At 36.6% G+C, this 22,389-nt stretch overlaps 1 protein-coding gene across 1 annotated transcript in view; it reads left to right on the forward strand.

The window, feature by feature from the left end:
- Positions 1–22,389, forward strand: part of Uggt2 (UDP-glucose glycoprotein glucosyltransferase 2) — an 89,490-nt gene that overhangs the window by 37,795 nt on the left and 29,306 nt on the right. The window contains exons 16-23 of the mRNA XM_070002728.1: positions 3,094–3,219; positions 6,957–7,121; positions 7,653–7,776; positions 7,851–7,949; positions 10,489–10,595; positions 17,107–17,313; positions 19,122–19,253; positions 21,667–21,791. Of these exons, the coding sequence (XP_069858829.1) occupies positions 3,094–3,219; positions 6,957–7,121; positions 7,653–7,776; positions 7,851–7,949; positions 10,489–10,595; positions 17,107–17,313; positions 19,122–19,253; positions 21,667–21,791 (1,085 nt within the window). The remainder of the gene's footprint in view (positions 1–3,093; positions 3,220–6,956; positions 7,122–7,652; positions 7,777–7,850; positions 7,950–10,488; positions 10,596–17,106; positions 17,314–19,121; positions 19,254–21,666; positions 21,792–22,389) is intronic.

The raw sequence follows: 22,389 nt of genomic DNA on the forward strand, positions 1-22,389 counted from the left end.
TAGAGGAACATATAATGAAAATTGATTATTGAAAAGAACACTTGAAAAATGTCTAAAAATCATTGGCAAAAAGATTACTGATCACATAGTACATTTTAAATATGTTAAAAACAAGAGCAAGAAAGAAAAAAAACAGTTGTGTCCCTATCTTGGGGTTCATTTCACTTAACAGCATCCTATATGGTCATATGTACATAGCTTTTGACCTTTTCTGCTTGTCCTAGACTTATACTAGTTATTGCAAATAAGGAAAACCATGGGTCCTATGTTTCTTTGGGCCTGGCTTACTTCACTTAATATAATTTTTCCATGTGATTTTTTTTTTGCTCCTTTTGTATGTGCTTTCCCCTGTTTTTACTGTGTTTGATTCCGGTGCCCTGCATCTTGTATATACATTTTTCTAATTTGGGGAGGGGAAGGGAAATAACAAAATGCTGAAATAAGGATACAGGTTGACCCATTGTAACAATGAGATGTACAAGGCACTATGTTGAAAACTAACTTTACAACTTGGGGAGGTGGAGGGAGGTGTTGGGAAGGTGGGGAAGGTGGGGAGGGAAGGAATGGTAGGGTAAAAACAAAGAGGGGGTAACAATGCTGGATAGGAAATGTACTCATTACTCATGTAACTGTAACCCCTTTGTACACTATTTTTAACAATTAAAAAAAATAAAGATTACGGAAAAGATAAATATTCCAAATGACAAAATGCATAAATGCTTCATAAAGGATTCAGAGAAGATAACTAAGGGGCAACAAATTACATAAAACTGGATGATTGATGCTAAGAATGAAAGAGTTTGTATAAGAAAAGTTAGACGCAGGTAGCCTGTCAAAAGATGGAGATCAGAAGGATAATGATTCAAGGCCAACCCAAGCCAAAAGTTCTTGAGACATCAACAGAAAAGGCTAGATGTTGTGGTACAGGCCCTGTCATCTCAGGTTAAAAGAAGTATAAATAGGAGCTACGAATGAAGACTAAGATTATTTTATAATTGAAATTTAAGTTGCTTAGTGCAATTTGTAGGCTATCCCACATACTTAAATCTTTCTTTTATATTACTTTGTGTTGAAATCTATAATTTCAAATGTAATGATTATATTTGAACATGATGCTGAGCATTATGTTAGATAATTGATAGACACGTGATACAGACACCATGTAAATTCTTACCCTGTTTCTTTACTTCCAGGAAAGTCAGTAAATACCTGCTTAATTCTCTGTCCTAAAATACAGAAACTATTTTATTTCAATTTATGTTGGACACTATTTTGTCTGTAAGATTATGCTAAGGAATATATATATCAGTAGTATGTCTTCCTTTATGTTACTGATTGTTGTAAGGGTTTATAAAGGACTTAATCAACTTGCATCTTTTGTTTATATCCAACTATTTCATTATGAAAGGATCTATATGATACTCAAGACTAAAAAACCCAAAGACATTCAGAAATTATCTGTACCTAAGAAATCTTAAGTTTCAAATTGAATTTCTATTCTATAAGGCATTGATTTTCATGAAACAGCATATTTGTCCTTGAATTATCTATCATGATGTTCATCATGATAATATCTCTTGGAAAGCCTAATTAATCTTGAAACCCTGGGTTTCAGTACAAAGCATCATAGAAGCAAGGTAAAATACATGGAGAGCATTAAGTTGCACTAAGCAATTAGCATGCAGGACAAGGACAATGTTTAGAGGATCCATTAGGTTGACAGTGTGAGAAACTGGTAGTAATTCTCATATATATATTTAGAACATCAAAATTTGTTATCTCAAAACTCCATAAGAAGCCATATTTTTGAGCCAACGTTTTTTCAAAGTATATTATATCCTTTAGATGACTTTGCCTTTAAATTAGAATATCATTTGTACCAGTACTGGGGCTTGAACTCAGGACTACGGCACTAGCCCCTAGCTGAAGGCAATAATAATGAAGTAAATTTGGATTAATATGAATATTTTGAATTGAGCTATTCAAATGCTGAGTGCTAGTGGCTCACACCTATCATTTTAGCTATTCAGGAGGCTGAGATATGAGGATTGTGGTTCAAAGCCAGCCTGGGCAGGAAAGGACATAAGACTCTTATCTCCAATTAATTACCAAAAAAGCCAAAAGTAGAACTGTGGCTTCAGTGATAGCAAAAAAGCTCAGGGACGGGGGCTGGGAAAGTGGCTCAGTGGTAGAGCGCTTGCCTTGCATGCCTGAGGCCCTGGGTTCGATTCCTTAGCACCACATAAGCAAAAAGAAAAAAGCCAGAAGTGGTGCTGTGGCTCAAGTGGTAGAGCGCTAGCCTTGGGTCAAAGAGCTGAGGGACAGCGCCCAGGCCCAGAGTTCAGGCCCCACGACCGGACCCGAAAAAAAAAAAAAAAAAAAAAAAGCTCAGGGACAGTACCCAGGCCCTGAGTTCAAACCCCAGGACTAGTACACACACACACACACACACACACACACACACACACACACACACACACACACACGCACACGCGCGCACGCTACCTCATATCATTTGTATTTACTACTTATTCTTTTTGCCTGTGAAATTCTCTCCCAGGTATGTGTTAATGCTAACCCAGGGTTCATTTTACATCTTAGCTGACTCATTGCCTTCCGTCCTGGGGCAAAGCCCTTTTCTTCATAGCTACAGTAGCACTTGGGTCATTGTAGAGGTCCAATAACTACTTGTTAACAGAAGAGATGAAGAAATACAAAAGGAAAGAAAATAAAATACCCTATATTCAGCAAGTATGTTAGAATATTTAAGACTGGGAAAATATGGACACAAAGAAAATGTAGTAAAGACAGGGATTTTTTTGAAGAAAATAAACCATTCTTCTATTAAGAATCAAGTTTGGTCAAAATAGAATACAACATAAATTTGTCATATTTTTGAAATCTAGTTTCAGAATATGTTTGTACTATTTTTAAAAGAATGTATTATAGGCTTAAAATTATTTATCTGCATTTATATATCATTAGTATCCTGAATATGTGCAAACTATAAAATATGACCTTTACAAAGCTAGTTACATACTATGAAAAAAACTAATTACTATAAAAAAGATTATAATATTTTTATTTCTACAGATGTACCAAAAAGTGAAGGATCTGCTCACTGTAGACAATGTGAAGAGTGTTCTCCAGAATAAATTTCCTCATGCTAACATTGGAGATATTTTGGGAACTTACTCCAAATATGATAAAGAAAGAATGGTAAGTTGGGGCATTATGTATTAGCCAGGCACAGAATGATATGTCAATATTATCCTAATGAAAGATACTTAACAGAGAGAGAAATGAGTAAGTGAAAATAAATGTGATTATAGCATCCAAGAGTATCAATATCAATCTCATAGGAAGAGGGTTCATGACAAATAAAATGAACAAATTGCTTATTTTAAAAAGAACAACAGTAATAGTGTAAGTGGAGCACACACCAGGAACATTGGATTATAACAAAAATAAATACTGCCTGACCTCGCTCATCTGTGGAACCTAAAAATGTGGCTCTTCTTCATAAGTGTGGATTTTATAGATTGTAACAACAGTGAGTGAATACAGTGGCTGTTAGCAGAGGCGCAGGGTAGGAAGACTGAGGAATGTGAGTTAGAGCAAGGCACAAGCTGGTAGGCCTTTGGGAAAAGTACGGGCAAGAGCAAAAAATGTGCACATCTGAGTTATTCAGGGCCAATGCTGAGGCGGACGAGAAGGAGGGAAGATGAGATGCTGCCCAGGATGACTCCCGAACTTCAGTTAAACAATGGACTGCAAGAGAGATGATGCCTTTGGCAAGACTGGTAGGAATGGAGAGCAGACATACTGAGAGAGAAGATCACACATATAAAATTAGATATACATGTCTATAGACAAGTGAGTTAAAAGTATAAAATCTTATCACTAGCTTATGGAATGAGTAGGTAAGTGATGGAATAGTGGCAGAAGGAGATTCTGTAATTCTAGCAGGGACTTCTTTTTGTAGAAGTCCAAAATCCCATGTATTTAACTGCTAGCATATTGCCCATAAACATCTAAGACAAAAAGTATCTAAAACTAAGCCCATCATCATCTTCCTATTACCCCATTCACCCAGACCACCCCTACTGGAAGCCTAGTCCTAAACTACATCTTTCCTTCCTACAATAGAATATAAATTGTGTCTGTTCCACCCATTAAGTATTTTTGCCTGTCGTGGAGCCTGAACTCTGGGCCTGGGTACTGTCCCTCAGCTCTTCAGCTCAAGGCGAGCACTCTCACTTGAGCCACAGTGCCACTTCTGGTTTTCTAGTGGTTTATTGGAGATAAGAATCTATGACCCAGCAATCCCACTTTTGGGCATTTACCCAAATGTTTACAAACAAGTCCACACTAAAGCTACCAGCACAACAATGTTTATTGCAGAATTATTTACTATAGCTAAGATATGGAACCAACCCAGATGCCCCTCAGTAGATGAATGGATCAAGAAAATGTGGTATATATACACAATGGAATTCTATGCCTCCATCAGAAAGAATGACATTGCCCAAACATTTGTTAGGAAATGGAAAGGCTTGGAAAAAATGATATTAAGTGAAGTAAGCCAAGCCCAAAGAAACATAGGTCCCATGGTTTCCCTTATTTGTAATATCTAGTATATGTATGAGTCAAGCAGAAAAGGTCAGATAAGGTGATGTTAGGGAAATGAACCCTAAGATATGTATTCAACTGTTTTTTCTTTCATGTGATTGTTTCTAACGCATGTATAAGATTATTTCTTCATTGCTTTGTATGTCCCTCCCCCACAGTATAACCCGTGCTTTCACTGTATTTGATGTCGATATAATTTGTGGAGGGGAAGGGGAAAAACAATTTGTTTAAATAGGGATACAGTTGGACCCATTGCAACAATGAGAAGAACAAGTTGTTATGTCAAAAACGAACTTTACAACTTTGGTGGGGGGGGGGGCGGGGAGGACTGGAGGGGGCAGAGGGAGAATGGGAAGGGATGGGAAGGGGAAACAAAGGAGGAGGCTACAATGCTTGATAAGAAATGTACTCATTATCTTGCCCATGTAATTGTAACCCCTCTGTACGGTATTTTCACAATAAAAAATAATAAAAAAAATTAAAAAGAATCTCACAGTGGGGAGGGGAAGGGAAACAAACAAAATGTTTAATGAGATGTACATGACATGATTTTGAAAAACAAACTTTACAATTTAGGTGGGGCCGGTGGGGGAGGGAGTGTAGTTGAAGAGGTGGTAGAGAAGGGATTGTAAGGGGAAAACAAAGGAGGAGGCAACAATGCTTGATAAGAATTGTACTCATTACCTTGCTCGTGTAACTATAACCCCTCTGTACAGTATTTTCACAAGAAAAACTTATTTAAAAAAGAGAAAAATGGATATAAATAATTTTTTTAAAATAGAGTCTCCCGGACTTTCCTGCCCGGGCTGGCTTTGATCAGCCTCTTGAGTGGCTAGGATTATAGACATGAGCCACCAGCTTTGGGCCCTTTTTATTCTTTTTAAAATAAGCAATCTGTTCATTTTATTTGTCATGAACCCTCTTCCTACGAGATTGACATTGGTACTCTTAGATGCTATAATCACACTTATTTTCACTTACTCATTTTTCTCTCTCTCTGTTAAAGTATATTTCATTAGGATAGTATTGACATATCTATCATTCAGTGTACTCATAAGCTTAACACATAATAAGTTTCCAATAAGTGCAAATGTACAGCAGTACTTAGGAGTCTAAACTCTTGACCAGTCAGATCTGAGTACAAGTTCTGATCCTAAAAGATAGTAGCTATGGGACATTGGAAGTGATTTAATCCCTGTTTCATTCTATGCGAACTAGTTTTAATGGTACTATAGATTAAATTCCAAAAGCTTCTGGAATCTGTTAAACATTACTCTGGTTTTGGATAGGAATACACAACTGATTGCATGTAGTTTATTACATAATCCAAAAGCTGAAATTGATACATTTCTTTTCCCATTTCATTTAAGAATACTTAATCAGTATTTAGTTTCCTGGACTACTTATAAGAATATTAGCTATCATAACAACTGTAGTAGTTAGTATTGAATATAAAGGACTGAGTTGCTTAGTGACTCCTTGTTATCCTTAAATTATATCCAGATGTTGAGGACCTCTTGCTATGAGTTGTAACTAAACCCCTGTGCCCCTGTATCTGACAGGTCTCCCCTGTAGATCATAGCCCATGTTTAGTTTAAACATGCTATCTTCTCACTTTCCTTCTGGTTCTTGCAATACTGTATCTTCACTTGGAATACCTTTCTATACTTGATCATCCTGACAGTTACATTCACCCTTTAATGTTTTCAGTGTCCCTAACAGGTGCCTTCTCTGACCCCCTTCTTCATACTCAAGCTTGGTGAGATTCTCCTTTAATGGGCCCCCTTGGGACTTTGTACATGCCTTGAGATTTTGTTTGTAGTTACATGAACCCTGTAGGGAAGACTTTCAGTTCTGTACTCACTGGGTATCATCAAATGCTGGTGGCAAGATTCAATATGTATTAAATTAATGAATACAAGAATAAAATAAATTTCTGGTACAAATAGAGGTTCTGGATTTAAATAAATGTCAGGCTATATCAAGGGTCAGGAAGACTAATCTACTGTGCATTTTTTTTTGTGGGTAAAGTGTGTTGTATATGTCTTCTTTTCTACTATTAAGACCAGAAGTGAGTCATAATGACAAAGACTGGACAAAGCCTAAAATATTTATAGTCTAAGCCCTTTACAGAAAAAGTTTCCCGACTCCTGTTCTATGTAAATACATTGTTTTCCTTTTCATAGTAATTGGGAAAGACATATAAAATTAGCAAAATTGACCTTTTATGCCAAGTAGAAATGTTACAATGTCTCTTTATTTTTCGTTTAAATTAATTTTCAAATAGCTATATTTTGTTTGACACTGATATTTTTAATGAATAGGCAGGAAGGTACTTTTATAAAATGACTGGATTAGGTCCTTTGCCTCAAGCTCTTTATAATGGTGAGCCTTTTAACCTTGAAGAAATGACTATTAAAGATCTAGAAGTGGCTATTCTTCACAAGATGATGGATACATCTGTTTATTTGCAAAGAGATGTCTTTATGGTAAGTAAGTATGTTGAAGAAAATTCATGAATGGCATTTATAAATGAGTCATTTTATATATAATATATATATATATATATATATATTTTTTTTTTTTTTTTGCCAGTCATGGTGCCTGAACTCTGGGCCTGGGCACTGTCCCTCAGCTCTTCAGCTCAAGGCTAGTGCTCTACCACTTGAGCCACAGCACCACTTCCAGCTTTTTCTGCTTATGTGGTGCTGAGGAATCGAACCCAGGGCCTCATGCGTGCAAGGCAAGCACTCTACCACTGAGCCACCTTCCCAGCCCCCATTTTATATTTTTTAACAGCATGTTATCTAAAAATTTCTTATCCTGATCATTTAATCATGATTTTAAAATAATTAAATTTACCTCATGTACTGGAAAGAAAATATTTATTATGGTAATCCTAAATCACATGCTGTGTATTGATTTATTTTAGATTAATTCCTAGGTATATATTTCACATTATTTTTAAATATGCATTGAAGTTGCCTATTTTGTTTAAGTAATATTTTTGTTATTTTCAGGGTATATTAAATGATCAAATGAATGCAATTGATTTCCTAATGAATAGGAATAATGTTGTACCCCGTATAAATTCCTTGATTTTGGACTCTACATATCAGTACATTAACTTAATATCTACATCAGGTAAAATAACTCTCCATTTGTTGAACAAATATTTGTTGTGAATGATTCAGTAATTCAGTATTGTTTTTTTCCAGTAACTGCTGATATTGAAGATTTCTCTACTTTCTTTTTCTTGGATTCACAAGATAAGACTACTGTAATTGCAAAGAACATGTATTATTTAAACCATGAAGGTAATTAAGCTTGTATTTTCTGGGACTGCTTCCTAAAGTAATAAAAACTTGGAATTTTAATAAGGTGCTTGCATAATAAATTTTATTATGTTTCTGTTTTTGATTAGAGTCCTGGGTTTCACTTTAACAGTTCATAATTTCTTAAAATTTAAGGACTGTCATGAGGAAATTGTGTTTCTTATTCTCACTAATCACCCAGAAAGGTTCATCTTGCCTTCTTGCTTTGTTTTTTTAGTAAGATACTCCATTTTCACCTTTTTAAGAAAATAATGAACCCATCTTAATGCTATGTAAACAGCATTAATAAATATGCAATTCTGGGATCAGAAGAGAGAATGATTTCCCTGCATTATGATTAAACAAAATCCAGATGTGTTTCTTAAATTGAATTTCATGACCGGAAGAAGAAAGCCTTAAGTCAATAACATTTGGAAATAAAAGATTTAGTCTAAACAGAGAACCTAGCAGGGATCACAGATATGTCAGGGTGCAAATAATTGTTGAAATAAATAGAAAATGAATAGAATTTGGTTAGTTTATGCTTTGCTTCGCTTTATTTGGCCTGCTTTTGCTTGCTCAGTTAATAAGACAAGCACCAATAATTAAAAAGTAAGAGAAGCTGCTTTGGTCTCAGTAGATCAGCAGTGAAATGCTAAGAGTCAGAGTGGTCTAAAGTTTCCATCATTATGTTACTTGTACATAGGAGAAAAATGGAAATAAAAAAATGACACAGTTTTTTAAGAATACTATACAGTACATTCAATCCCAATTTCAACCAGACGGCCTCTGGATTACTTTCTAACAGATTCCATGTGTTTTTGATCATTTAGTTTTATGTTTTTTCTATAAGCAATCCAACAAGGAATAAAATATAATACAGTTCTATCTTTTGGCAGCTGTGTCAAGTAAAGGCAAAAGGAGTCAGATCAGGATCTGATTTGTATTTTAAAAATACCCTTCAGGGGGCTGGGAAGGTGGCTCAGTGGTAGAGCGCTTGCCTTGCATGCTCGAGGCCCTGGGTTCGGTTCCTCAGCATCACATAAGCAAAAAGAAAAAAGCCGGAAGTGGCGCTGTAGCTCAAGTGGTAGAGCACTAGCCTTGAGCTGAAGAGCTGAGGGACAGCGCCCAGGCCCAGAGTTCAGGCCCCACGACCGGACCCCAAAAAAAAAAAATACCCTTCAGGCATCACCTGTAACTAATACCTTTGGTTAAACCTATTACAAAGTAAAAGATATTATCTAAGAATCTTTTTTCCTCTTATCTGTACTTCTGTGATAAAAATATATAATTTTGAGAATTTACTGAGCACTTTTTAAATATTTCTTGTTTACTAGCTGTGATGGCACAAGTGCTAACAGTAAAGAAGAATTGGCATTCTTTTATTTTTCTTCCTTAAAAATTAGGGTACTAGCTGGGCTCTGGTGGTTCACACCAGTAATCCTAGCTACTCAGGAGGCTGAGATCTGAGGATCACGGTTCAAAGCCAGCCCTAGCAGGAAAGTCCATGAGACTCATCTCCAATTAACTACCAGAAAACTGGAAGTGGCTCTGTGGCTCAATTTGTAGAGCACTCACCTTGGGCTGAAGAGCTGAGGGACAGCGCCCAGGACCAGAGTTCAAGCTCCATAACTGACCCCCCTCCCAAAAAAAATTAACCTTATTCTGAAAGCTGCATGTGGTCAGGTTCTCCAAAACCCAGGGGTGGGTGGTTGCAAATAGAATCAAAACTATCCTCCTTCTTGTGTTCTATTTTTTCTCTCATTATTAAAGCCATTTTATAGTTTCATATTATTGACTATGTTAATAGCTATAACTTCAGATTTATTCAAGAAGAAAGGTTTTGGTAGAATAAACTTTTTATTATTTTAAATCAGCAACCTGGTATAAGGGCCTGATTTCTATGTGTTTTGATTACAGCCAGACAAGTATTTCATGTGTTGTGACCTGATATTTCATGAAATTGTATTTATCTCAATGTGTGCCAGAATTGAAAATGTTTTGTTTCTGTAGATTCTAAATTTTTTTAAAATTTACTGTGAAGAGAATTATATTATTATTGGTAGAATAAGTGATATAAGTTAGACTAAGTTAGTGATAACAAGGAATCAGTGAACTATATGCTAATATTATATTTGCATTTTCTGTAGCCACTACTGTTTGTCTTTTTTTACATATATGTAAGTATAAATTGGTCTAAATACAGTTTTTTTCACAACTGTATCTACAAGGTAGTATTCCTTACCAGTGCTAGAACAATGAAAACCATAGAAGAGTTTCTGTACTGATAAGAATAACCCACTGTCCTGTTTCTTGAGGACTGTTTACTCAGTACCTGTTTATATCAAGCAATACAATGAACTACTTTTCTAGCATTTTTATATGAATTTTCCATAATCAATCCACAAACATGCATTATTTTAGAGTTATTTACGTTTTCAGAATAATCTACAATACTATTTTTGTATGTTTTTCTATGCATATGTTTCCTTCCCTTGATTTTGGAAATAATTCATTTTATTTGCCTATTTGAAAATTTCAGATGAGGATGAGGATGAGGAGGTGGTTTCTGCAGTCACTCTGTGGCTTATTGCTGACTTTGATACACCCTCTGGAAGAAAACTGCTTTCTAATGCAATAAAGCACTTGGCAAGTACATAATCTTCCTATAAACAATTTGTTGTAGGGTAAGGAAAATAGTATGAAGAACATATATTAATTTTTTTCCTTCTCTATGTTGAAATTTTAATTAACTTGATTAGAATGTGTGCTGAGGAGACTATATCAGTAGTTCAATGAGTTTCATGTAAAACAGGAAACTTCCCCAAAAGAAAACCTGCCGTCTTTGTGACTCAATCTGCCTGTGGTAGCCCATATGTTAGACACAGAAGTGTGTGGTTACACAGATTATTATTTAGAGCTTGCCATTACCTCAGTGAAGCCAAATCTACTTTTCTTTTAAATCGAGTAACTAGTAATAAGAATTTTTTGTCACATAGTTAGACAGCACTTTCCAATTATGGAAGAAAAACTTAAGTAAATTTACTTACCAACAATATTATAAGGTTTTAACATAACCTCAGTTTTTCCTGTTACCAGATAATCTTAAACAAATATACTTAAGGAGATTATTTTTATAGTTATTTAGAAGTGTTTTTAATTAATGGCTGAATCTCTATGGGAACATAGATTTATATGTATATAAATTTTTAAAACTCATAAAAATAAAAACTAAAATATTTTATGTATATTTACTTTTTATATTAGCTAAGTATAAATTTACTGCTACAGCAAGGCACTGTAAGCTCACTCCTGTAATCTTAGCTACTCAGGAGGCTGAGATCTGAGGATCGCAGTTCAAAGCCAGCCTAGGCAGGAAAGTCTGTGACACTCTTATCTCCAATAAATCACCAGAAAAACCAGAAGTAGCTCAAGTGGTAGAATGCTAGCCTTGAGCTGAAGAGCTGAGGGATAGTGCTCAGGCCCAGAGTTCAAGCCCTATGACCGACCAAAAAAAAAAATTACTGCTACATAGAAAATTACCCCATATGTTACTGTGTAAAGCAGTGAACATTTATTTTTTCATCTGTTTCTGAGGTTAGGAATTCAAATACAACTTAGCTAAGTGGTTATGACTTAGGGCCTTGAATGAGGATGTGTGAAGATTCTGTCTTCAGTGCATTCATCTTAAGTCTTGGCTAGAACAGACACTGTTAGAGCACCTCATTCCATTGTCACGTAAACATCTATTTGGTGTTGATTTTTCAATCCTCACAACATACTGGGCTGTAATGGCTCTTGTCTGGAATCCTAGCTACTCGGGAGGCTAAGACATGGTAAATCTGGACCAAGGTTTGAAGCCAGCTAGGACAGAAAAGTCTGTGAGACTCTTGTCTCCAATTAACCAGCAAAATGCACAGACAGAAGTGGCTTAAGTGGGAGAATGCCAGCCTTGGGTGAAAAAAAACAAGTAGAATGATTTAAGCCCTGCAACGCGCACACACACACACACACACACACACACACACACACACGCTCCTCACATCACACAGCATGACAGTTGGCCTTCCTCAGAATAAGTGGTAAAGCCTCAAAAGTGACAAAGTATTTTTCTGTTTGTTGTTCAGGTTGTTTCTCTTCACTATTAGAAAAGCTCATACAAACTCATTCGTACCAGGAGGTGAGGATCACTGGGGCCACGTTAGAGTCTGACTAACACATTAGGAATAAATAATATATTTTAAAGAAAACATTGTAACATTTGTAGAAGTATTTTTATATTAGACCATGTCAAAATGCATTTGGGCTTGTCTCAATAACCTGTAGACCATCAAATTTCAAAAAAGGTTGTATTGTCTCTACAACATAACAGTTATCTTAAAAGAAAAATTAACTTCAGCCAGCTCCAGAAGTTCTGGGAACATATTTTCTGAAAAGTTTATAAACTGCCTTTGTCCAGGAGCTACAACATGATTGGTATAACACTCACTTGACTTAATTCTAAAACTTTGAGAAGTAACATCTTAATTATTTATCTCTTTTATGGAATGTTACATAAAATGCATGTGTGGCTCACTTGTAATCCTAGCTACTCAGGTGACTGAGATCTGAGGATCACAGTTCAAAGCGAGCCCAGGCAGAGAAGTCCCCTTGAGATTCTTATCTCTAATTAGCCACTCAAACACCTGAAGTAGTGCTGTGGTTCAAGTGGTAAAGCACAAAGAGATATAGAGACAGTGCCCAGTTCCTGAGTTCAAGCCCCACAACCGACCAAGAAAAAAAAAAGCATTAATATTGAGAAGTAGGAATAATTTTGAATCTCAGAAAACGCTTCCTACTGGAAATGGAAGCATTGAGGAAAGGTAAACTTTGTGTGATAATTAAAATGTTCTAAAAGAGAATATTGCTGTCCCATATGACCACACTGTGAATTAGACCACACATCATTCTGACACACTCTGTCCATCAAATGCAAAGATGTGCTGTGTCCACGCTCATTTTAAAAGCTAAGATTACTTCAAAACTGAATGCCTAAAAGGAAGAACAAAAGATGATAGACCAGTCTTACTCATGCCCATAGTTGCAAAAAGCCTAAAGAAGTAAAGAAATTAATAACCCATATGAAATTCGAAAAATTTTAGGTCATTTTTGTAAATTATTTACATGAAAAATACATATGCTCCACATATACATTATTGTTTTTTTAGCTTAAACAGGTTATCATGATGGCAGGTTAGTACATGAGTTCAGTTCCCCTGTTCAAAAAAGAATTCTTATTTACTTGTATATGTATGTTTGTGCTTCCACTGGGGGCCAAACCCAGTGAAGCCCCAGACTTGGTAGACAAACACTGAGCCAATTGAACTGCCCTACAGCCCCTTCTGTTTTGGGTATTGTTGGAATAGGGTTGTTGTTCAGGTCATCATGGACCACAGTCCTCCAACCTCAGCCCTCCTGTGTATCTGAGATGACAGGCACGCACAACCAGACCTGGCTTTTTTTTTTTTTTTTTTTTTTATTTTGGTCAGTCGTGGGGCTTGAACTCTGGGCTTGGGCGCTGTCCCAGCGCTCTTCAGTTCAAGGCAAGTACTCTATTGCTTGAGCCACAGCACCACTTCCGGTTTTCTAGTGGCTTTTATTGGAGATAAGAATCTCATGGACTTTCCTGCCCAGACTGGCTTTGAACCGTGATCCTCAGATCTCAGCCTCCTGAGTAGCTAGGATTACAGGTGTGAGCCACCAGCGCCCAGCCATACCTGGTCTTTTTTACTGATGGCATCTTGCTTAATTTTTGTCTGGATTGGCCTCAAAGTACTGTCATCTCAAAGTCTGCCTCCTGAGGAGCTTGAATCGAAGGTGTGAGCCACAGTACCTGGCCAAAGAATGCAATTCAAATAAAGAATAAATAAAAAATAAACCATTTTCAGTAGTATCAGAAATATAAAATAGAAATAAATGTGACAAATACATTTAAAACATTTTAAAAGAAAATACATTAAAGGGAAGGTGTACCATGATCATTTAGCAAAAGAATTAATATTGTAATAAGTATGTCACCATAATTAACATATAGCATGATTGGGATTCCAGTAGGAATCTCTGAATTTTCAATGAAAATTACCAAGTTGATTTGCAAATTTATGTAGAGATTCCAAGGACCAATAATAGCTAAAGTATTCTTTTCATGGGGCCTGAACTCTGGGCCTGGGCGCTGTCCCTCAGCTCTTCAGCTCAAGGCTAGCGTTTTCTACCACTTGAGCCACAGCGCCACTTCTGGCTTTTTTCTTTTTGCTTATGTGGTGCTGAGGAATGAAACTCAGGGCCTCAGGCATGCAAGGCAAGCACTCGACCACTGAGCCACCTTCCCAGCCCCAGCTAAAGTATTCTTAAGGGAGAAAGGAGAAACAGTGTCTTTCTAGCTCTCAAGACCTGCTATCTGAGAACAACTTGTTCTTAACTCAAGGATAAAAACTAGAGCAATGGGGAAAAAAGAGAACACAGAAACAGAGCTGTACCTTTATTAATAACCTTGTTTGTGATTAAAAAGCCTTATAGAAGTGTAAAGATTGATTGGGCCAGGAAGGTGGCTCAGTGGTAGAGCGCTTGCCTTGCATGCATGAGGCCCTGGGTTCGATTCCTCACCACCACATAAGCAAAAAGCAAAAAGCCAGAAGTGGCGCTGTGGCTCAAGTTGTAGAGTGCTAGCATTGAGCTGAAGAGTTCAGGCCCCATGACCAGACCAAAAAAAAAAAAAGAAGAGTAAAGATTGCTCTGGAAAGTTCTCACTTTTGACATCATACAAAAAAGACATCAATTCCAAATGGACTATAGATCTAAACATAAAAAGCAAAACAATACATTCTTGAAGATAGTATAGATTATCTTTATGGCTTCAGAGTAGGGAAGGGTGTTTCAAATAGGACCTAAGACACCAAAGCCATTGGTTAAAAATATCAATAAATTGAACCACTGTCCATTAAAATTAAGTACTACTTTCTATTGAAAACAATGGTAGAGTTTAAAACAAGCCACAAAATGGAAGAAGATATCTGTGCCTATATAGTCAAAAAGTCCTGGTGGCTTAGAAACCTCTACACCACAAGGGAAAAAGATAATCCAGTAAAAAAGAGATGGTAAGACATTGGGCAGACAAATCAGAAAAGAAGCCAACAAACATATTAAAGATAGTATCATTAATTATGTGGGAAAAGCAAAGCAAAACTTCAGTACACCAGAATCATTTGATTCCACTTAAATTACGGTACAAACTGCTTATCAGTCTGTGAAGTGATGGTGCACATATTTTATTTGTAAAAATTAGAACAGCTAACCATTTTGAAAACCATTTGACTGCTTTTTGTGTGTAGAATTCTAAACTGCAAAAAACTCGATAGCCTAGATCAGAGGACATATTGATATAATAGAATTCTGTGCAATTGCCTATACTTGTTACTTTTATTGTCACTGTGATCAAACACTTGGAAAAAAATCTTGGAAGAAGATTTAGTTAGGCTCATTGTTTTGAGGGTAAAGTTTATGAGGTCACGTGGCCCACCTGCTTTGGCTCCATTACCCATGTGACAGAGGAGAGCAGCAGACAGGAGGCAGACAATAGGAGTAGAGGAACATGTAACCCCAGAGACTCATCTCCAGTGAGCTGCCTTCCCTAACCAGGCCCTTCCTACCTTTCACCACCTTTTAACACCATCATGTTATGAATTCATCGATTAGTTCAGCCTTCATGATCTAATTGTCTCAGGAAATACCATCACAGACATCTTTATTAATCTCCTAGGCAGTTCTCAATCCTACTATGTTAATAAAATTAGCCAGTGTATTATTGCCATGGGAAATAAAATTGATTAACTAGTGTATGTCTAGGATAAGCAGAAAAGGTCAAAAGCTATGTACATATGACCATATAAGATGATGTTAAGTGAAATGAACCCTAAAATAGGGACACAAGTGGTTTTTTCTTTCTTGCTATTGTTTTATAATGTACAATGTGATTTTTTTTGTTTCTTTTGTATGTTCTTCCCCCAAGGTAGAACCCCTGTATTTGATTCCGGTGCCCTGCATCTTGTATATACATTTTTCTAATTTGGGGAGGGAAAGGGAAATAACAAAATGCTGAAATAAGGATATAGGTTGACCCATTGTAACAATAAGATGTACAAGACACTATGTTGAAAACTAACTTTACAACTTGGGGGCAGGAGGGAGGAGTTGAGGATGTGGGAAGGGATGGAATGGTAGGGGGAAAAAAAAGGAAGGGTAACAATGCTCAATAGGAAATGTACTCATTACCTTACTCATGTAGTTGTAACCACACTCTGTACAATATTTTTACAATAAAAAACATTTTAAAAAAATATAAAATTGATTAATCTTACATAAAAGGGAGTGGTAAAAATACAAAAAAACTAAATACTATGTGATTCTACTTTTATGAAATACAAAATAAATGTCTAGAAATGCAGACTTAGGAAGTAAACTATAAACAAAAGTAAATATGCCACTCTCATAAATGGAAAGCTAGTGGTTGTCTTTAGAAGAGTTGGAGGGTGTGACAGGTTGCAGAAGATGTGAAATGTCCTTGCAATGCAGTCAGTGCTTGACTCCTTGATCTTGGTGGTAGTTTTATGGTAGTCTAATTCACCATGGGCATGTGTGTGTGTGTGTGTGTGTGTGTGTGTGTGTGTGTGTGTGTGTGTGTGTGTGTGTATGCGCGTGCGCACGCGCGCACAAGTGCTCTATCCTTGAGCTGCTTTTGCTCAAGGCTGGCACTCTACCACTTAATCCACTTCTGGGTTTTTTGTGTTTCTGTGGTACTGAGGAATCAAACCCAGGGATTCATTCATGCTAGGCAAGCATTCTACCACTGAGCCACGTTCCCAGCCCCTTATGTATTTTTTAATGTATCATTTCACATACTCACAAAAAGAGGCTAAACCTCTTTGTGCAAAGAGGTGAAGCAGGAGGAGTTAATGACACGAATGGTTTTCAAGCTATTTTTAAAAAGGGTAGCATGGTGTTCAGTAGGAAGACTGACACTATAAAGTGCCATAAGGTAAAGTGAACAAGCCTACTGGGAAAAAAACTGATTAACCGTAAAGGTATATGATCATTGGGCTTTTTAACCTAGAAATGTGTTTTTCAGGAAACAAGTGTCTACAGTCGATTAGGTCTTATTTTTAATCCTACATCAAAAATAAATGAAGAGAACACAGCTATTTCTAGAGGAATGTTAGCAGCCTTTCTGACACAGAAAAACAGCCCTTTAAAGAGCTTTCTCAAGAAACTGACAGAGGAAGAGACTGCTACCGCGATTTATTCTGGTGATAAAATTAAAAATTTCCTCACTGAGGTCAGTAACTATTAGTTTGAAATAATAAAGACATGTTTTTCTCAAAAATATAAGTTAAAGTACTTAATGAAAATATCTAAAGGTATAAATTGGAGATAATAACCAGTTATATACAGGGGAAAATGGTGAAAATTAAGTGATATGACTGTCAAATTTCATCTATTTTATTAACTCTTTCATGCTTCTCAAAGTTGCTGCATTCTAATTAGGAGACAAAGAAAAACTGAGGACTAAAACATCAATCAGCTGAGCCAGTGACTTAATGCCTGTAATCTGAGCTACTCAGAAGGCTGAGATCTGAGGATCATGATTCAAAAAAGTCCATGAGACTCTTCTCTCCAATGAACTAACTACTCAGAAAAAGCTGAGAGTGGCACTGTGGCTCAAATGGTAGAGCACTAGCCTTAAGCACAAAGAGCCTCAGGGACAGTGCCAAGGCCCTGAGGTTCAAGCCCCAGAACTAGCAAAATAAATAAATAAATAAATCATTAAGCAAATAATCCTTGAGTAGTTCAGTGAAGAAGATGATCTTCTGGAAGCAACATTCATTCATCTATTCAAAAAATACTTTATTGCTGGGGGCCGGTGGCTCATGCTGTAATCCTAGCCATTCAGGAGGCTGAGATCTGAGGACTCATGGTTCAAAGCCAGCCAGAGCAGAAAAGTCTCCATGAGACACTTACCTCCAATTAACCACTTACAAACTCCAAGTGGTGCTGTGGTTCAAAGTGGTAAAGCACAAGCCTCGAGTTAGAGAGCTTAGGAACCGTGCCCAGGCCCTTAGTTCAAGCCCCAGAACCAACAACAACAACAACAACAACAAAACCTTTATTGATCATTGCCAAGACAATTGAAATACCCTAATGATCAAGACTGATAGAGCCCCTAGTCTTTGTGGAGCTTACATTAAAATGAGAAAGACAGAAAATAAGTAGTACTAGAGAAATGTAGACTGATGAAAGAGGGTGTAAAATTTGGAGAATGCCATTTCAAACAGAGTGGTCAGAAAGGCAATTTTGCATAAAATTGAAATTGAGCCACAGGAAGTCTTGGAGGACAGTGTGTTGTCCCAAACTGTCTTGCCATGTCTGAGGTAAAGGTGAGTCATTCTGTCATCACTGCCAGAATGGAGGGATGATAGGGAAAGCACTGGAAGATGAGATCAGAGAAATAGCTCCAGTTAGTTTAGTCACTGGACAGCCATGGTAAGGAGCTGACAATTTTTCTGAGAAAAGGAACCTGTAAAGATGACTCTGAATGCCAGTAAAGATTTGATCCTAGATAAATGAGGGAGAACACAGGATGAACAATTACAGTGCTACTGTTATAATCTAGGTGTCTTGGATGAGATAGTTGTGGTAGATACCAAGAACATATTATTTCTCACAACTATTCATTGGAATTAGTTGACCAATGGTATGTGAGCTATGAAGGTAATCTAAGATTTTGGCTTAAACTTGTAAGAAGTGTGCTTCATAATGAAGGTATGCTTGATTTTCTGTGAATGTCCATATAAATTGTGACTCTAAATGTATTTCAGTATTTAAATATATTGTTACTAAATGGCATTTGGTACAATGAAATGAGGTAGGGCTTATCTATTTTAAAGACTGTTTTTCATTGAGATTCTTAAAGAATGAATAACAAACTATATCTGCTTATAACAAGATTTAAACATTGTAAATTACTGCAAAAGAAGATTCTATTTAAAATACTGTTTCCGATTAAAAGAATGGTTTTATAACCATATTTAGTTTAAATTTTTATATTAATATCACTAAAATGAGCATCTTTAAATCCTACTTCAGGAAATGGATAAAAATGCTTTTGAGAAAAAATATAACACTATTGGAGTGAATATTTTCCGAACTCACCAGTTATTCTGTCAGAGTGTGCTTCAGTTGGATCCTGGAGAGATAAGTGTGGTCAGCAATGGGAAAGTGAGTAAAACAGCAGGTGCTCTCCTTCCACAGTGACAGGCATGCCATCTGCCTCAGACATTGTCTGCCACCGCAGACAGTGAGACCACTGTAAATACAATGGGTGCTCAACAGCCCTGCTGCGCTTTCACCTATAGGGCCATTCATAACATTTCTCCATTCATGGATGCAGGTAAGGTAGAACGTACTTACTACACCTAGCCCCTATTTTGCTCTAACGTGAGTATGAGAACAAGCATTTACATTACAAAACAGAAACTTACGCTGTGGTAGATGTAGCAAGTACATGGTTGTATCTTCTACTTTTATTCCTTTTTCTATAGGGTTTTTGGTTGTTGTTTTCAGTCACGGGGCTTGAACTCAGGATCTGGGAGCTATCCCTGAGCCTTTTTTTTTTTTTTTTTAACACAAGGCTAGTGCTATACCACTTTGAGCCACAGTGCCACTGACTTTCTGGGGATTAGTTGGAGATAAGAGTCCTACAGATTTTCCTGCCTGGCCTGGCTTTGAATTATGACCCTCAGATCTCAGCCTCCTGAGTAGCTAGATTACAGGAATGAGCCACCAGCAACTGGCTTTTCTGCAGGTTTTTTTGTTGGTTGGTTGGTTGATCATTTTGCTTGATATCTGGACCTGGGTGCTGTCCCTGAGCTCTTCAGCTCAAGGCTAGTGCTCTATCACTTGAGCCACAGCACTATTTCCGATTTTCTAGAGGTTAATTGGAGATAAGAGTCTCACGGGCCTGGCGCCAGTGGCTCACACCTGTAATCCTAGCTACTCAGGAGGTTGAGATCTGAGGATGGTGGTTCAAAGCCAGCCCGGGCCTAGAATTCAAGTCCCCCAACCAACAAAAAAAGAAAGAAAAAAAAGAGTCTCACAGACTTTCCTGCCCAGGCTGGCTTTGAACTGCAATCATCAGCCTCCTGAGTAGCTAGGATTACAGGCATGATTTCCTGCAGTCAAGTGACAATGATTTTTGTGAATTTTGAAGTATAAAATTAAATTATCACATTAACATATCATTTAAAAGCTGTAGAAAAGGATTCTTATTCCCATCATCCTAATAAAATTTATTAATAGCTTGTTTTACCTTCCAGCTCTTCTATTATGATCATTTCTTTCTCTTCCTTTTCAAAGCATGATTGTAATCCTACAATCACTTTCTTTCTATGTATATATATATATATATATATATATATATATATATATATACACACACACACACACACACACATACACATATATATACTATCCATATATAATTTTATATTAAAAGGTTTTTCTGAGCCAGATTCTGGTGGCTCATACCTGAGACCCTAGCTACTCAGGTGGCTGAGATCTGAGGATCACAGTTGGTCCATGAGACTCTTATCTCCAATGAAATCCTAAGAAAAGGTAGAAGTGGAGCTGTGGCTCCGGGGCTAGACTGCTAACCTTGAGTAACATGAAGCTGAGGGACAGCACCCCACCCCCAAGCTCAAGCCTAGGACTGGCACAAAAAGAAAGATTTTACTGATTAGAATCTTTATAACAGAGTAAGTGAATAATATCTACTAATATTTTCGTATCTGATTTTATATTTTCATGAATTATTTAAGTAAAACAATTGAATATGATACTTAGCTTTATCAAGAAACAACTGAAAAGTTTTACATATCTTTAAATTATCTTCAAAGCCCTTTTGATGTTTTGTTTTCCACATTGTCATAAACTGTGTTCATCTATGTGCTAGAATTAAATTTATCTTATAGTGCTATTTTACAATTTATTGATAACTTTATATTATATTGATGAATGATGATAGCAATGTAGAGGCCCAGAATTACATTATTTTTTCTCATTAACAGTTGCTTATAAGAACTTTTAAAAGCAGTTTAAAAGTATATAGCTATGGGGGGGGGGGAGATGGGAAGGGATGGGAAGGGGAAACAAAGGAGGAGGCAACAATGCTTGAAAAGAAATGTACTTGTTACCTTGCCCATGTAATTGTAACCCCTTGTACGGTATTTTCACAATAAAATAAATTATATAGCTATCCTTGGCTACTCTCTATTTAATTTGTCATTGCTTAGCAAAATTAATATGGCATTAATAATAAGTAATATAAAATTATTTTCACTTTGTTTCTCTATATGCTATATAAATATGCACTATTTATATACTCAATTCTCCTTAAAAATGGACAAAAATACTAGTATTGATCTCAATCCTGCTGTAAGGCAGCCAGTCTTCTTGTGGAGGTCTTACAATGGATCTGCCATGGCTCAGGATGAAGAAGACTACAGGATAAGCAGAGCGGTTAGTTGTAATGAAAAGAGAAAGACAGGCAGTTACTAGCTTTCTCTGCTAAGAAAATTGCTTTTCCCTTTGTTTTCTGGAAAACGTAAAGTAATGTAACTATTTTTGTGTCAAGTTCTTTGGACCTCTAGAGGAAGAGTTCTACACAGAAGATTTTCTCTTGTTGGAAAAGATAACATTCAGTAACTTAATGGACATAATTAAAGACATTGTTGAAAGTATAAAAATTAACTCAGATGAGTAAGTACTTAAAATCATAGCAATTCATTTGGGGGTTTGGTATTTTGCAGAGTAATTTCTTTTTAAAATTAGAAATGTTTCAAATACATAGAAAAGTAAAGAATACAGAGGGCTGGGAAGTTGGCTCAGTGTAGAGTGCTTGCCTGGCATGCATGAGCCCCTGGGTTTGATTCCTCAGTACCACATAAGCAGAAAAAAGCCAGAAGTGGCACTGTGACTCAAGTGGTGCTAGCCTTGAGTTGAAGAGCTGAGGGACAGCGCCCAGGCCCAGAGTTCAGGCCCCACAACCAACATTAAAAAAAAAAAAGAATATGCAAAGAGAATTTAAAAAAGTAAAAATATATATGAAAGGCATAAAGAAAATAAAACATACTTATTTCTCACCATCACCAAACTATGCATATTCATGTTTTATGTGTTCTGTACCAGTACTGGGGCTTCAATTCAGGGCCTCACACTCTCACTTAGTTTGTGTATTTGTTGAGTGCCTTGACTTTTTAGAGAAATGCAGTTATACCATAAGTTCCCTTAGTAGCCTACTTCTGTGGGACCTTTATTATGAGCCTTTCTAGAAGTGTTGATTGTAATGTAAAATAAA

Source organism: Dipodomys merriami, unplaced genomic scaffold (assembly GCF_024711535.1).
Source record: "Dipodomys merriami isolate MVZ:Mamm:240054 unplaced genomic scaffold, mDipMer1.0.p SCAF_6, whole genome shotgun sequence".
In the NCBI taxonomy this organism is placed as follows: Eukaryota; Metazoa; Chordata; class Mammalia; order Rodentia; family Heteromyidae; genus Dipodomys; species Dipodomys merriami.